Genomic DNA, 14,343 nt, shown 5'->3' on the forward strand with positions numbered 1-14,343 from the left:
GCTGTCTCATTGTGGGGAGGTCGGAGAGTTGGAGGTTAAGGAGATTGAAAGTGTTTGAAATGGCTAAGTAAAGTGCACAGCAGTTGTCCAGAGAGAGGTGTGGTGGATAAGGCTAGGCCCAGTGTGCTTTCTTTCAAGACTTTCTGAATACATGAGAAAATGACGACTTTGTGTTCATCTAGAATTGACTTCTGCTAAATGGGTGATGTAGTGTTTACTTACCTGAAGTTAAATGTGACCATGTGCTTTTCTTTAGTCAGCCAATATGCACTTCAGGCAAAGCTTTAAGAACCAGCTCTGTATTAGAGCCTTTCCCCTTACCCCATTCTGCTGTAGGAATCGGAGCATTTGCTGAGATATGTTAGCAAGGACACCTGCATATACCACCCCCCAACACACATGCTTAAAAAAAAAAATCATACGGGGAAAACAGTATTAAAAAAGAATGAAGAACTCTAACAGATGAAGTATAAATAATGATTAAATCTTCATCTAGAAACCCCCTATAGAATATCCTTGGATCAGATAAGGAAATTAGAATACATTAGGATAAAAGATACTAGGAAAACTTTTCCTACATATGATAGTGATGTCATGTAGGAGAATTGATTTTTTTTTTAAGCACCATGCTTAAGTATTTAGGGATAAATTTTCATTATTTCTACAACTTGTTTTCAGATACTTTTAAAAAATAATCATATATATATATAAATATATAAAATTGGGCTGGAGAGATGGTACAGTGCTTAAGAGCATGTGCTGCTCTTGAGGAAGACCAGAGCTTGGTTCTCAGCACCCATACTGGGCACCTCGCTTACATTTGCCTATAACTCCTTGCAGGAGATCTGATGTTTTCTGCCCTCCACCGGTACCTGCATTAACATGCACATACCCATGGACATACTCCTACTTTAAAATTTAAAAAATTGTGTATTTCTATCCAGGTGTGTAGGTGCACACCCTTAATCCCAGCACTCTGGAGGCAGAGGCAGGCAGATCTGTGAGTTCAGGGCCGCCTGGGCTACAGAGTTGAGTTCTAGGACAGCCAAAGCTACACAGAGAAACCTTGTCTTGAAAAACAAACCAAAACAAAACAAAACAAAAATTGTATGTTTCTTTACTGATGTTTAGATAAAACAAATACAGCAAAATGGTAATACATGTGTAATCCAGACAATGTATGAGTACTCATTATATGGTTCTTTTAACTTTCGTAGATTTTAAAAATTTTTCATAATGAGAACTTGGAGAGAAAAGATGGCAGCTTAAAAGCAGGAATTAATTTTTCTGTCACTAGTCCCTAGGTAGCGCAGCAATTAGGGCTCCTGACTATTGGGTTTACAGTTTCTCTCCCCGGTCCAGTGTGAATCGCATCGATGACAGGGTAAGGAAAGAGCCCATTCTAAGAAGTAGTACTTACTTCCTTGATGAAAATTTTCCCTCTGAGACGTCATGCACGCAGGGCTCATGCCTTAGTGTTGGGCAACTTTTTTTTTCACTCTGCACTGAGTGGCTTTACAGCTAATAGTAGTTAGTACTGAAGGCTGGCAAGCCCACGGTGCTGGCAGATTTGTCTATCCTTGCTACAAGCAAGGGTAAGGTAGACCCCAATTTAAAAAAGGTCTAGTTGTCTTGGCGTTCTTCTTGTTACCTCACATATATGCCAGGTTCACTTTCTCACCTACTCTTGTTATGGCTCATCTCCAAGCACTACCACACTGTGGATTAGATTTCTGCAGAGGGGTTTTCAGACACTTGTTAGGGGGCGGGGTGGTAGAAACAGTCTGTAACCGAGTAGTTGGAGTGTGCCGTTTGTGTATTGACCTTTTTTTTTTTTTATAGCAGTACTGGGGCGAGAACCCAGGGTTCCATGCCTGCTCTACCATTGAGCTGTACTCTCAGTCCTGTGCATTGGTTTTGAGGGTTATTTTAGCTGATTTGTTTCCCTTCTTTTTCTTCTGTTGAATTATAGACCAATCAAATTTGCATGCGCATTAAATACCTAAAAGTTTAATTTTTTAGAAGATTAAAGTATCGTTATTTTTCTTTAAACTTTTCAGTAAATAACAGATGCGGGTAAAAGATCCCTCAAAAGACTTACCCGAGAAAGGCAAAAGAAATAAAAGACCGTTGCTACCTCATGACGAAGATTCTTCAGATGACATTGCAGGTAAGTTGTGCTGTCTGAGATCTCAGAGAGAGGTTGGGGTAAAGAAGGAACAACAGATGCTTTTCAGTCAATAAGTTCAGTACTTTATTTTCACCATTTTCTACATAAATCTGAGAACTAGCTTGTCTAGTTCCCCTCACAAAACCATTGTTGGTGTTATTATTGGGATTTTGTTTTAAGTTAGAAGTATATTAAAATTGTCATATTGTTCTTTATCTTTTCTCATGGCTAGAGCTGTCCTAGAACTTACTTTGTAGCCCAGGCTGGCCTCGAACTCACAGAGATCCTCCTGCCTCCGTCTCTCGAGTGCTGGGATTAAAGGCGTGCACCACCACTGCCCAACTAGACTTGTGTTTCCTGAAAATGAACTTGGAATCTTTGTTTTCTATTCTTGTTATTTAATAATTTGGAGGAAAGAAAGGAGGTTTTGGCTTTATATCACCATTTGCGAAGTAGAAGGTTTCCATGTAGAGTTTTTATTTTACTTAAAATATAATATACCAGGCTAAGTATAGTGGTACATGCCCTTAATCCCAACATTTTCAGGAGGTAAAGGCAGGCAGATCTCTCAGTTTGAGGCCAGCCAGAGTTACATTATTGGTTTTTACTTATTTAATATAAAAAACTATAGAAACTGGACTATTACAATTTTATATTCAGGAATATTCATCTAACCTATTTATCATATGAAATTTAGATAATTATATAATTTACAGAAACCTGACTGAGATTTACTTAAAAACATAAAGAAAAATTATTTACATCTTCCCATGAAATGTTATCTTTAGTCCATCCACTTATTTCTAAGGTCACCAATGATTTCAGTTTTACAAATCTGAATGGCACCATCAGAATATTTATGTTATCCTGGTCGGAACCCATCCCATGGATTATGGAGAAGATATCTAGAATAGAATGAGTTTTCACTTTAGAATATTAAATTGTATAGTTCATACAAAGTAATGACATTTTGTAAGCTGTTGCTCTGGTATGGCTGGTCATTCATCAGCTTTCCCCAAATGTTCCTTTCTTTAATGACACAGGTCCTTCCTATTCGAATTACCCTTTTGTTTTGTTTTTGGTTTTTTTCTTTTTGAGCCATGGCTAGCCTCAAACTCACTGTGTAGCTGAGGCTAAATCAAACATCTGATTTTCATGCTTCCACCTCCCAAGTGCTTGGATTATAGGCTTGTGCCATTATACCTTGTTGTGGGGTAGTGGGGCGCAAACCTGGGGCCTTGTGCATGCTAGGTAAGCATTCAACTGAACTGCTTCCTTAGGCTGCCAGAACTAGTCCTTTCATGTCTGTTTTTATGGTTTGCCCTTGATGTAAAATTAGGAATTTTAATGTTTTACGTATTTCATTGTAAATACCTAGTGAGGAATGACATTCATGTCTGAATAGAATTAATAATAGCTAGCTGCACAACTAACCTTTCTAGTTAATTAGTAGATGGTTGTGGCTTTGTAAATGTAGTTTTGATGCGGATACCTGAGTGTCCAGGTATTTGGGGACAATGTAAGTATTAACTGGGCTCTTAGAAGAAGAATATAATTATTTGTATTTGTGCTTAGTTTTATTTTGTATTTGTGCTTAGTTTTAGCCATTTGTCTCTACATACAGTGGAAGCTTTTATAAATGATATTTAGGGGCCAGACAAAAATTTGTCTGTGTGTGTGAGAATATTCATTAAGAATTCTGAAGCCAGGCAATGGTGGTGCACGCCTTTAATCCCAGGACTCGGGTGGCTGAAGCAGTTGGATCTCTGAGTTCGAAGCCATCCTGGTCTACAGCGCGAGCTCCGGGACAGCCAGACCTACACAGAGAAACCCTGTCTCGAAAAACTAAAAAAAAAAAAAAAAAACACTGAAAAAAAAAAAAAAGGGCTGGAGAGGTGGCTCAGTGGTTAAGAGCACTAGCTGCTCTTCCAGAGGTCCTGAGTTCAATTCCTAGCAACCACATGGTGGCTCACAACCACTTGTAATGAGATCTGGTGCCCTCTTCTGGCCTGCAGGGACACATGCAGGCAGAATACTATATACATAATAAATAAATAAATCTTAAAAAAAAAAACAAAACACCAACCTGTTTCCTGCAAATTATACCACCATTTGTTTTTCTTTATCCTAACAATGATGAAAATAACAACATAGCAAAACCAATGTATATAAAAAGATTTTATGTATCTTTTAATTTTACTTATTGGTACTAGCAAATGTGTATGCTAAGCACCAGCTCTATCTCTGAGCTATACTCCTAGTCTAAATATGTGTTTTCTCGCTATCTCTTGCAGTACTGGAGAGTGACCGTATGGATACCTCTTTAAGATAATTTTTATTATTTTTATTTATTTATATGTGTGCATCACACATATTTATTTGTCTTTGTAAGTGAATGTCATATGTGTATGGGTGCCTGTGGAGGCCAGAAAAAAGTGTTTTGTTCCTTAGAACTGGAATTACAGGATTCTGTGAGCTTCCTAATATGGGTGCTATGGAAGAGCAGAAACTGCTTAATGAACAGAAAAGACATTCAAAGTGCTTGGTACATTATAGCTGTTCAGGAAATAGTCTTTTAAAAATATTTTTTTGTTTCCCAGACAGGGTCTCACTGTGTATTTCTGGCTGTCCTGAACTCACTATGTAGACCAGGCTGGACACCAATTCACAGAGATCTGCCTCCCTCTGCCTCCAGAGCGCTGGGATTAAAGGCATGTGCCACAATACCTGACTTAGTAAATATTAATCTTAATTGTATTTCTAGTTTTAAACTAATTTTAGATTAACGTGAAGGTATAAAGAAATACATAGAGGTCTCATTTAGCCTTCACTTGCCCTTTCCTGATGTTAACATCTGGCATTGCTATAATACAATTCGAAATTGATGGAACCATCCTTAACTTATTGAGATGTCACCAGAGTTACATACACTTTGTATGTGTGTTGATGTGTGTGTGTGCTTGCAATTTTATTATGTTTGTAGTTTTGTATACATCAGTGAGCCATGCTTATCACCATCCTATGTGTTACCTATTTATATCCATACCCTGTCCTTACCCGTAGCTCCCAGCAACCACTAATCTCTTCTGTAATTACTCTATTTCAAGAATGTTATGTACGTGCATTCATGTAATTATATGTCTTTATGAGTTCCTTTGTTTTTGAATTTGTGCTTTTTATTTGGTTTCATTTTAACGATACAGACTTTTGCTTACTGCCCTGGTTTGCTTGCTTGCCTTTTGTTTTGTTTTGTTTTTTCGAGACAGGGTTTCTTCGTGTAGCTTTGGAGCCTGTCCTGGAATTCACTTTGTAGACCAGGCTGGCCTCTAACCCACAGAGATCTGCCTGCCTCTGCCTCCCTCCTGAGTGCTGGGATTCAAGGTGTGCGCCACCACCCTGCTCCTGGTTTGCTTTCTGTGTCGTGATAACACTGTGACTGGAAGCAACTTGAGGAGGAGAGAGTTTATTTCAGCTTATAGTTTATAATCTATCATGAAGACAGTCAGGGCAGGACCATGGAAGCAGGAGCTGAAGCAGAGGCCATGGAGGAACACTGCATACTGGCTTGTTCCCTGTGGCTTGCTCAGCCTGTTTTTTTATACAGCTCAGGACACCTGCCCGGAGATAGCACTGCCCATGTGGGCTGGGCCTTCTCACATCAATCATTAATCAAGAAAATGCCTACAGACTTGCCTGCTGGCCAGTCCGATGGAGACAATATCTCAATTGAGGTTCTGTCTTTCCAGATGACTTCGACTTGTATCAAGTTAATGAACTAACCAGTACTCTTGCTCATGGTAGTGCTTTCGCCTAGCAGAGAAAATGTTTTCATTTTGCCCCATATTATTCAGTAGGTTTAACGTGCCAACACGTCAGTTATGCTGTCAGTGTGAATCATGTGAAGAAGGCAGTAGCTGAGAATCTGTGGTCAGTTTGTTCAGAGTGCTTGAAAGAGAGAAGACTCTGTGATGGACAGCCAGTACTTCCCTCCGATGTTTGGTTGTGCCTCAAGTGTGGTTTTCAGGTGAGGAAGGTGTTATTTATATGTCTGTCTTCTGTTATTTTTAAAATGCCTACTATGAGTTGAACTTCTAGTGATATAGGCCTTAAAATAGATTTGTTTCATGTTTAGATTGTCATGCCAAGGTGGACTTAGGAATGTTTAGAATTAAGTAAATATATGCCATGTTTAGAAGGTAATCATAATAGTATAGTTCATAAATAGTTTGAAAAGGAATCTAATGCACTTATTCTCATATCTAGACCTGTTTTTATCTTTCTTTTCTTAAATTTAGGAAATGAATGTAACCTTTTGGATTCCTTTTTCCATTCCTTTTTAACTTTTTTTTCATTAATTTACTTCGTGTGTGTGTATGTGCATACCACAACACATTTGTGGGTGTCAGAGGATGGCATAATGGAGTCGCTTCTCTGTTTACCCCCGTGTATGACCCGGGATCAAACTCGGGTTGTCAAGATGGGCAGCAGGTACCTTTACTCATTGATCCATCTCACCAGCCCTAATAAAGGAATTTTTTGCTGAAATAAAAGTTGTAGAGCATGCCGTTGATCCCTGTAATTGGGAGGCAGAGGCAGGTGGATCTCTGAGTTTGAAGCCAGCCAGGTCTACAGAGTGAGTTATAGGACAGCCAGGGCTACACTGAGAAATCCTGTCTCATAAATAAATAAATAAATAAATAAATAAATAAATAAATAAATAAATAAATAAATAAAAAAATTAAATACAGAAATTGAGTCACTTCAGAGCTAGTGATTAATTCACAAGAAAGAAGCTTTCAAAATCAAGCCTTCTATTTTTTTTTTTTTTATTGTGCCATCTCCAGCTTCCTGGCTTCAGAGACCAGGGATGCTTCAGGCATTATGTGTCACACAGCAATCTCCAAAGCTCATAAGGAAGGAACAGCATAGCCCTTTCTTTTTGCAGATAGACGACCCTTTCCTAGACTCTTCCTCCCATGTAATACTCATTCCCTTTCTTATCTAGCGAGGGATTTCACCACATTGGCCCTGTTTCCATGTTCGGTGGGCTTGAGGTGGAGGACTGGGAAATATATATTTGGGGTGGGCACCCCTGGGTTAGCAGGATGCTCAATGTCTCATAGTATATAATATACAGGACAGCAAATGGCATGCATTCCTAAATGACAGAGAAATCAATCCCCTGTAAATACATAATGAACAGTAAGTTATCTACTTTACAAATAATGAAATTTGGTAAAAATTTATGTTACTCTTTTAAACTGTTCCCTCTAGCTTGAAACTCAAACTGCTTAAGTACAATTTAAGATTTTATCAATTTGAAAGAAACTTATATGTGAATCATACAAATAACATTTTGTTCATCTTCAGGGATGTGGTAAAAATTCAGAAAGCCAGCATTCACTGAGACACTTCAAGAGCTCTGGGACTGAGTCCCATTGTGTTGTCATTAGCTTGAGTACGTGGACCATATGGTAAGTTAACTTTTGCTAGTACTTTATCTGCTAAAAAATACTGAGCTTTATGAGGTAAAATAAAAATGTAATATCAATGTATACGTTTTTGTACACAATCTGTGGGATAATTTAAGAAAAATAATTTTACCCATGGACGTAAAACTTAAATTAAAAAAAAATCCTACTTATCTTTCACATTTTCTTTGTACCATAAAGAAAATATGTACTTTGTACTCTTGTCTTGTTGAATTTTTTGTAACAAACTAATGCAGAATTCCAGCATCCTAAGAGGAGGAAGGTTCTTTAAGCACTCAGGTGGTTCAGGGATTCTCTAACCCACACAGTGATGGTTTTAAAATGTTATTGGAGCCAAGTATGGTGTTGTACAACTGTAATCACGGCACTGGGGGAAAACAGGCAGGTGATTGTGAGTTCCAGGTCAGCCTGCGCTCTATAGCTAGACCCTGTCTCAGAAAGACCAAAAACTGGGGCCAAAGAAATGGGTCAGAGGTTAAGAGTGTGTATTACAGGGCTGGAGGGGTGGTTCAGCCATTAAGAGCCCTGCTGGTCTTCCAGAGGACTCAGGTTCAATTCCCAGCACCACAATGATCTGTAACTCCATTCCCAGGGATTGGATGCTCTCTCCTGGCCTCTGAGGGTACTGCATGCACATGGTGCTCAGACATATATTCAGACAAAAATTCATGCACATAAAATAAAAATAAATAAGACTTAAAACAAAAAACAAAAACCAGGCATGATGATGTCCCAGCATTTGGGAGGCAGAGACAGGTGGATCTCTGTGAGTTGCAGGCTAGCCCAGTCTACATTGAAAGTTCTAGGACAGCAAATGCTTTATAGAGAGACCCTACCTTTGTTGTTGTTTTGTCTTGTTTTTTGAGACAGGGTCTATCTACTTCGCCCTGGCTGTTCTGGAACTCAACCAGATGGTCTTGAACTCACAGATCTGCCTGCTTCTGCCTCCTGTGTACTCAATACTGCCCCAAACAAAGAAACGCTACCAACACACCCACTCGCATACATACACATGAATTGGGTACACGTATAAGTTGGGCTGTATAACTGCTCTGCCTGAAGCCTTGTGACATTCTATGGCATTTAAGACAAACTGCAGAATTTGAACAGTGAGGATCTGTGTGAACTGTCTCTTGCTTATTTGTCCATCTTCTCCTTTGAGTTCCCTATTTCTATGCAATTTAAAGACGGAATTGTTAAGTGCATACCTTATATGTAATTACTGAAGGTGCTTCATAACATTGGCTTGCATTTTATATTTTTCAGGTGTTATGAATGTAACGAAAAATTATTGACACAGTGTAACAAGAAGGTTTTGGCTCAGATAGTTGACTTTCTCCAGAAACATGTTTCTAAAACACAAACAGGTAACTTAAGCAATTTGCTAAAGCAATTTGGATTAAAATATGGTTCACAATTTGCATAAAGAGTTCATAAAGAATACCTTTGACTCTCCACACTCAGGAGGCAGAGGCTTGCAGATCTCTGTGCATTTGAGACTATCCTGGTCTGCATAGGGTGTTCCAGGCCCTCCAGGGTTATATATTGAGAACCTACCTCAAATACAAAACAAATCACACCTTTGATTTTACTAGACTTCTCTCAGTCTGTAATTTGAGTGAAAATACTGTCATACATTCTTAGCCAACAGTCTCATTGTACTATCATGTAAGGTGTGTATATTTCTAACATGAGAAACAGAAGTGTGTAGCTAGCACGAGCTGTAAAATATAAGAGCCCTAGTTTAAATTTAGTCTCCTGCACTATCAGCTGTGGGCGTCTACTCCTTGGTTTCCTTATGATCAAATTGGGATAAGAATTCTATTTTGAGGAGTGTTGTGAAGCTTGACAGTAATACTTGGTGAAGATTTGGGAATGATGTTTGTGAACATACTGGACTCGTTCCTGACACACATTTGTGGAACTGCTGTCTATATTGTGTGTTGCATAATTGCAGTGCTGTTCTGATCCTAGCTACTCAGATACAGGCCGGACTTCACTGTTGAGGGATCATGTTGCCCACCAGTCTGCTTACTGGCCCCAATTTTTAAATACTCAAGGATTTACATTTATTTGGGCCTGTGAGATGGCTCAGTGGGTGAAGGTGCTTTCTGCCAAGCCTGATACTTTTGAGTTCAATCCCTGGGACCCACATGGAGGGAGGAGAGTCAGTGTGCGTGAGTACACATTCCAGGGCACTAGTGTGGGGCCTAGAGGACTACCTGTGAGAACTGGTTCTTCCTTTTCACCATGTGGGTCCTGGGGACCAGACTTATGTCATCAGGCTTGTCAGCATGTTCTCTTACCCCCTGAGCTACCTTGGTTGCCTTTGAGATGCCTTTGAAGAAATGAACTGCCAGGAACTGAAAAGTTTTATAAAAATATAGTTATGATGAACGTGCTGGGTTTGATCCCAGGGCTTTGTGCAGGATAGGAAAACATTCTACCACTAAGTTACATCCTCAACCATTTAGTTGTCATACAGGACAAAAACAAAGAAAACCCCATAGTTTCCAGTTGAATTCCAATGTGTAGTTGTCTTTGCTAGCTACCTACCACTCTAAAGAGGCAGTTATGGAGAAGCCAGAGGAGGAAGGCTTCCGGACAGCAAAGGAAATCATTGATTTTATTACTTCTCTATTGAACTTACTCAACAAGCGTTTGTAGGATTCCTGCTTTGTCTCAGGTATGACAGTCATGGCTCCATTTCTGCCGAGACAGGGACCCAGGGGGATGTGGTGACAGATCTTGGGTTTTCAGCACTGCCTTTGGCCTGCCTGCTGTCTCTTGAGAACTGCACGTTGCATTTGCTTTGTTGCTGGTAAGGACACATGCAGTCAGTTGATGCTCGCAGTGATGGGGAAACTATGTTTCTGCATTTCTTACCTTAGGTTCCCTAAGGCTAAGAATAAAGCCAGTGTAATAGCCATTCAGTTGTTCAGATTTCTTGAATACTTAATTTCAGGAAGAATGTTAGGAAGGAGTATGTTAGTTTTTCATTGCTGTGACAAAAACCAGAGAGAAACAACTTATGGGAAGGATTGATTTTACTTCCTTATTGTCTTACGGTGTCAGAGATTTCTGTCTATGATCAGCCTCCTCCATTGCTCTGGACCTCTGTTAAGTTAAAACATCATTGTAAGGTGGTGTCCCGTCCGTGTCCCGTCCCCGTCCCGTCGTCGTGTCGTCCCCCCCCCCCCCCCCCCCCCCCCCCCGCACCCAGACAGGGTTTCTCTGGGTAGCCCTGGCTATCTTGGAACTCACTCTGTAGACCAGGATGGTCTTGAACTCACAGAGAACTGCCTGCCTCTGCCTCCCAAGTGCTGGGATTAAAGGTGTGAGCCACCACCACCTGGCTCTTTTTTGTTTTTTTGAGTCAGAACATCGTTGTAGTATGAGTGTGTGCCACAGCAGAGTTGTCCACCTCATGATGGCTGGGAAGAAGAAAGAAAGAAAGAGAGAGAGAGAGAGAGAGAGAGAGAGAGAGAGAGAGAAAGAAAGAAAGGGAGTGAATTAGGAAGGGGCCAGGGCAAGATACAGCCCACAAGGACATGTTCACAGTGACCTACTTCCTCCCCTACTAAAGTTTCTGTTACTAGGACATCCCAAATAGCAACACTAACTGGGGTGCAAGTGTGTGAGAGATCAATGAGAGTTTCATATTTGGATTAGTTACTTTTCTAATGCCATGACCAAAAGCAACTTAGGGAAGAAAGAGTTGATCTTGGCTTATAGTTTCAGAGGGATTAAGATTAAGAGTCCATCACGGGGGAGGAAGCATCAAAGCAAGTGGCAAGATCAGGAACCAGAGGTCACATCTTCAACTACAGACATAAAGTAGAGAGTGACTTGGAAGTGGGGCCCTGCTGTGAACTCTCAAAGCCCTCCCCCGCTGACATACTTCCTCCAGTGAGGTTACATCACTTCTGCGGTGCCAACCACTGGAGACCAAGTGTGCAAATATCTGTGTGTGACATTCTCCTTCAACCCACTGAGGTATTCAGACCACAACAGAACATGGGCTTTGAGTCAGGGGCCTGACATTGAGACGTCATCAGTCACTAGCCATGTGACCTCGGGTGCTTATTGTAGCCTCGTTTTTTTCCCTTAGCACAGGTTGTTTTTTCCTGGTCTACTTTAGAGACTGATGGGTAGTGAATCTAATCCTTAGGGTAGTGAGGGACTGGAGGGATGCTCAGCAGTTAAGAGCACTCACTCACTGCTTCTGCAGAGGAACTGGGTTTGGTTCCTAGGACCTATATGGCAGCTCACAACTGTCTTGTTACTCTAGTTCCAGGAGGTCTGATCCTTCTTTTGGCCTCTGTAGGCACTGGACACATGTGCACATACATGAAGAAAAGCACTCATACATAAAGAAGATAACAAGACTTTACTGGGAGTTCTAATTGGTGTTTGGAGCCCTCCAGGTACTAATAAGCAGGCGTGTTCATTTGAAAAGGAAAGCAGTAATGGATGATCTTGGTTTTTTAGCAGATCTCTCAAAGGATGAATCATGGCCAGATGGAGATAAAAGAAATCCTTCAGGTGGTGGGAGACTAATCCTTAGTTGTGTTTGATGAGCCTTGAGTAGCATCTAGGAAATGGGCCTTCGAGTTTGAGAGTAAGGAGACTCTCACAATGAGATAGTTTTGAATTCATAGTTTCCAAAAGTTCCAGCTACAGTATTTCTCAGGAAGATTTGGTTTTGAATAAGATCCCGTGGCATGTTGGAAGAAATCTGTCAGACTCTGGTATGACATTTCAATGTATTTTAAGAAAATACTTTGGAAATAAAATATGAGAGTTGCTATCAAGGAAGAATTTGGAAGAATAGTACCTTTAATCATGAAGTTATTAAATAATAATTGTGAAACCTCTATACAGATAAAATGCCACATACCATAATTCAAAGGGATATGTGCTTGGGTAGGAAGGAAAGAATGCTTGGGTAAGAAAACAAAAAAGAACATTTTGAGATTGTATATTAATTGCAACATTTCTCCCTTTTTCTCCCTCCAAACCCCTCCCTGCTCTCCTTCAAATTCATGGCCACTTTTCATAAGTTGTTATTGAATGCATATGTATTTGTATATAGATATGTATTCCCAATTATAACCTTTTGAGTCTATATCATGTTACTTATATTGTGTTTTCAGGGCTGACCATTTGTCACCGAACAACCAGTTGGTATGTAGGAAAGAATGACATTAAAAAATTCTTATGATTTTGCACTAAAATAATCACTGAGAAGAAAGCCAGTACCGACTTCATAAGCACACTTCAAGTTATGCAGGGCCTCCTTTCTAACACCTTTAATGTTACTTGTAGAAAATCTAGGCTAGTTCCCCATTCCCCTCTTTAGGTCTCAGAAGTTTGATGTCACTGCCTCTTTGCACTTTTAAAAAATGCTTGAGGCTTCAGGAGCTTTGGTTATGTGGCTATGTCTGTCAGTCTTTGTTAAAAGTGAAACTAAAAAGTTTGAGTGTTCACTGAGAAATATCAGTAACTCCATGACAGTTAACATAAATACTGTTTTTTAGGAATGATAAATACTTTTCAAAATTGAATAAGTAGTATTGTTTACACTTTTGGGGGGTGGGTTGGAGACAAGGTTTCTCAATGTAGCCTTGGCTGTCCTGGAACTCGCTCTGTAGACCATGCTGGCCTTGAACTCAGAGACCTACCTGCCTCTGCCTCCCCAGTGCTGGGATTAAAGGCATGGGCCGCCATCACCCAGCAAAAAATAGCTGTATTGTCATATTTGCTTCTGTCTCGGAAGTGCATCCAGCACAGGTCCAGTCATTAGACTGCCTCTGCAAGGGCTCACACAGGGACATAGACACACAGAACAACTGGGACTGGGTGGTCTAGGCTCTCTGATGGAGAAGCCCAGCATCCTGGAAGCTCTTTACTGAACAGAGAGGAAGGGTTCTAGTATCCAGTTGAACAGGGAGGAAGGGTTATGTATGGATAGCTGACTCAAGGAGACAGATTTATAATATATAGCTGGATCAAGGACATAGGTTTAACTACTGGGAGAAGCAGTCTGTAGAGGAGCAGGCTTCAAGCTGTAAACATGGGGTTGGGCCCTAGGGTGGGACATTTTGTGCACACACTATCAACATTCCCACACAAACCCCTGAAGAAGGTTTTGCTAACCCTTTGATTCTCACTTAGGGAAGGCTTTACCACTCTCGTGGGGCTGAGGCATTGAGTCCTTGACATGGCCATGCCCATATCAACAACACGAGTTCACTTAGGACCTCACAGGCTCAGTCCTTCCTCCACTCCCCACAGGTTTACAATGATGAGTGAGTGAAAGCAGCATCTTAGACTTATGAAAGGACTTTTAGTCTTAGGGATCCCGGGCTTTCAAGGAGAAGGGTGTCTTCAGGCATACTGAAGAACTTCCGACTAATATGTCTGTTTCTGTCTTCAGCTTTACTTACCCATTGAGGCTCAGCCTAATGACTACTTCAGTGTTCTTACTCTGTTTTCCCCACCCTTGTCTTTTCTCTGAGCTACAGTGTCTGTGTGGTCGTGTTAGACTGTAATAGCAAGCATACGCACTTGGTGTTGAGAGAGAGAGAGAGAAAGTTCTCTCCTAAATCCATATTCTTTGAGGAGTGGATTCCAGTTGACATTTTTGTCTGCCTCTGATATGGCTAGGCAGGAGTACCT

General features: G+C 40.5%; 1 protein-coding gene across 1 annotated transcript in view; it reads left to right on the forward strand.

Moving 5' to 3' along the window:
• Usp45 (ubiquitin specific peptidase 45) overlaps window positions 1-14,343 on the forward strand; it is a 63,459-nt gene that overhangs the window by 1,457 nt on the left and 47,659 nt on the right. Inside the window, exons 2-5 of the mRNA XM_059254057.1 lie at window positions 2,061-2,170; window positions 6,022-6,194; window positions 7,541-7,644; window positions 8,929-9,029. Coding sequence (XP_059110040.1) covers window positions 2,071-2,170; window positions 6,022-6,194; window positions 7,541-7,644; window positions 8,929-9,029 — 478 coding nt within the window. The 5' untranslated portion in view covers window positions 2,061-2,070. The remainder of the gene's footprint in view (window positions 1-2,060; window positions 2,171-6,021; window positions 6,195-7,540; window positions 7,645-8,928; window positions 9,030-14,343) is intronic.

This window comes from Peromyscus eremicus, chromosome 2, assembly GCF_949786415.1.
Source record: "Peromyscus eremicus chromosome 2, PerEre_H2_v1, whole genome shotgun sequence".
NCBI lineage: Eukaryota > Metazoa > Chordata > Mammalia > Rodentia > Cricetidae > Peromyscus > Peromyscus eremicus.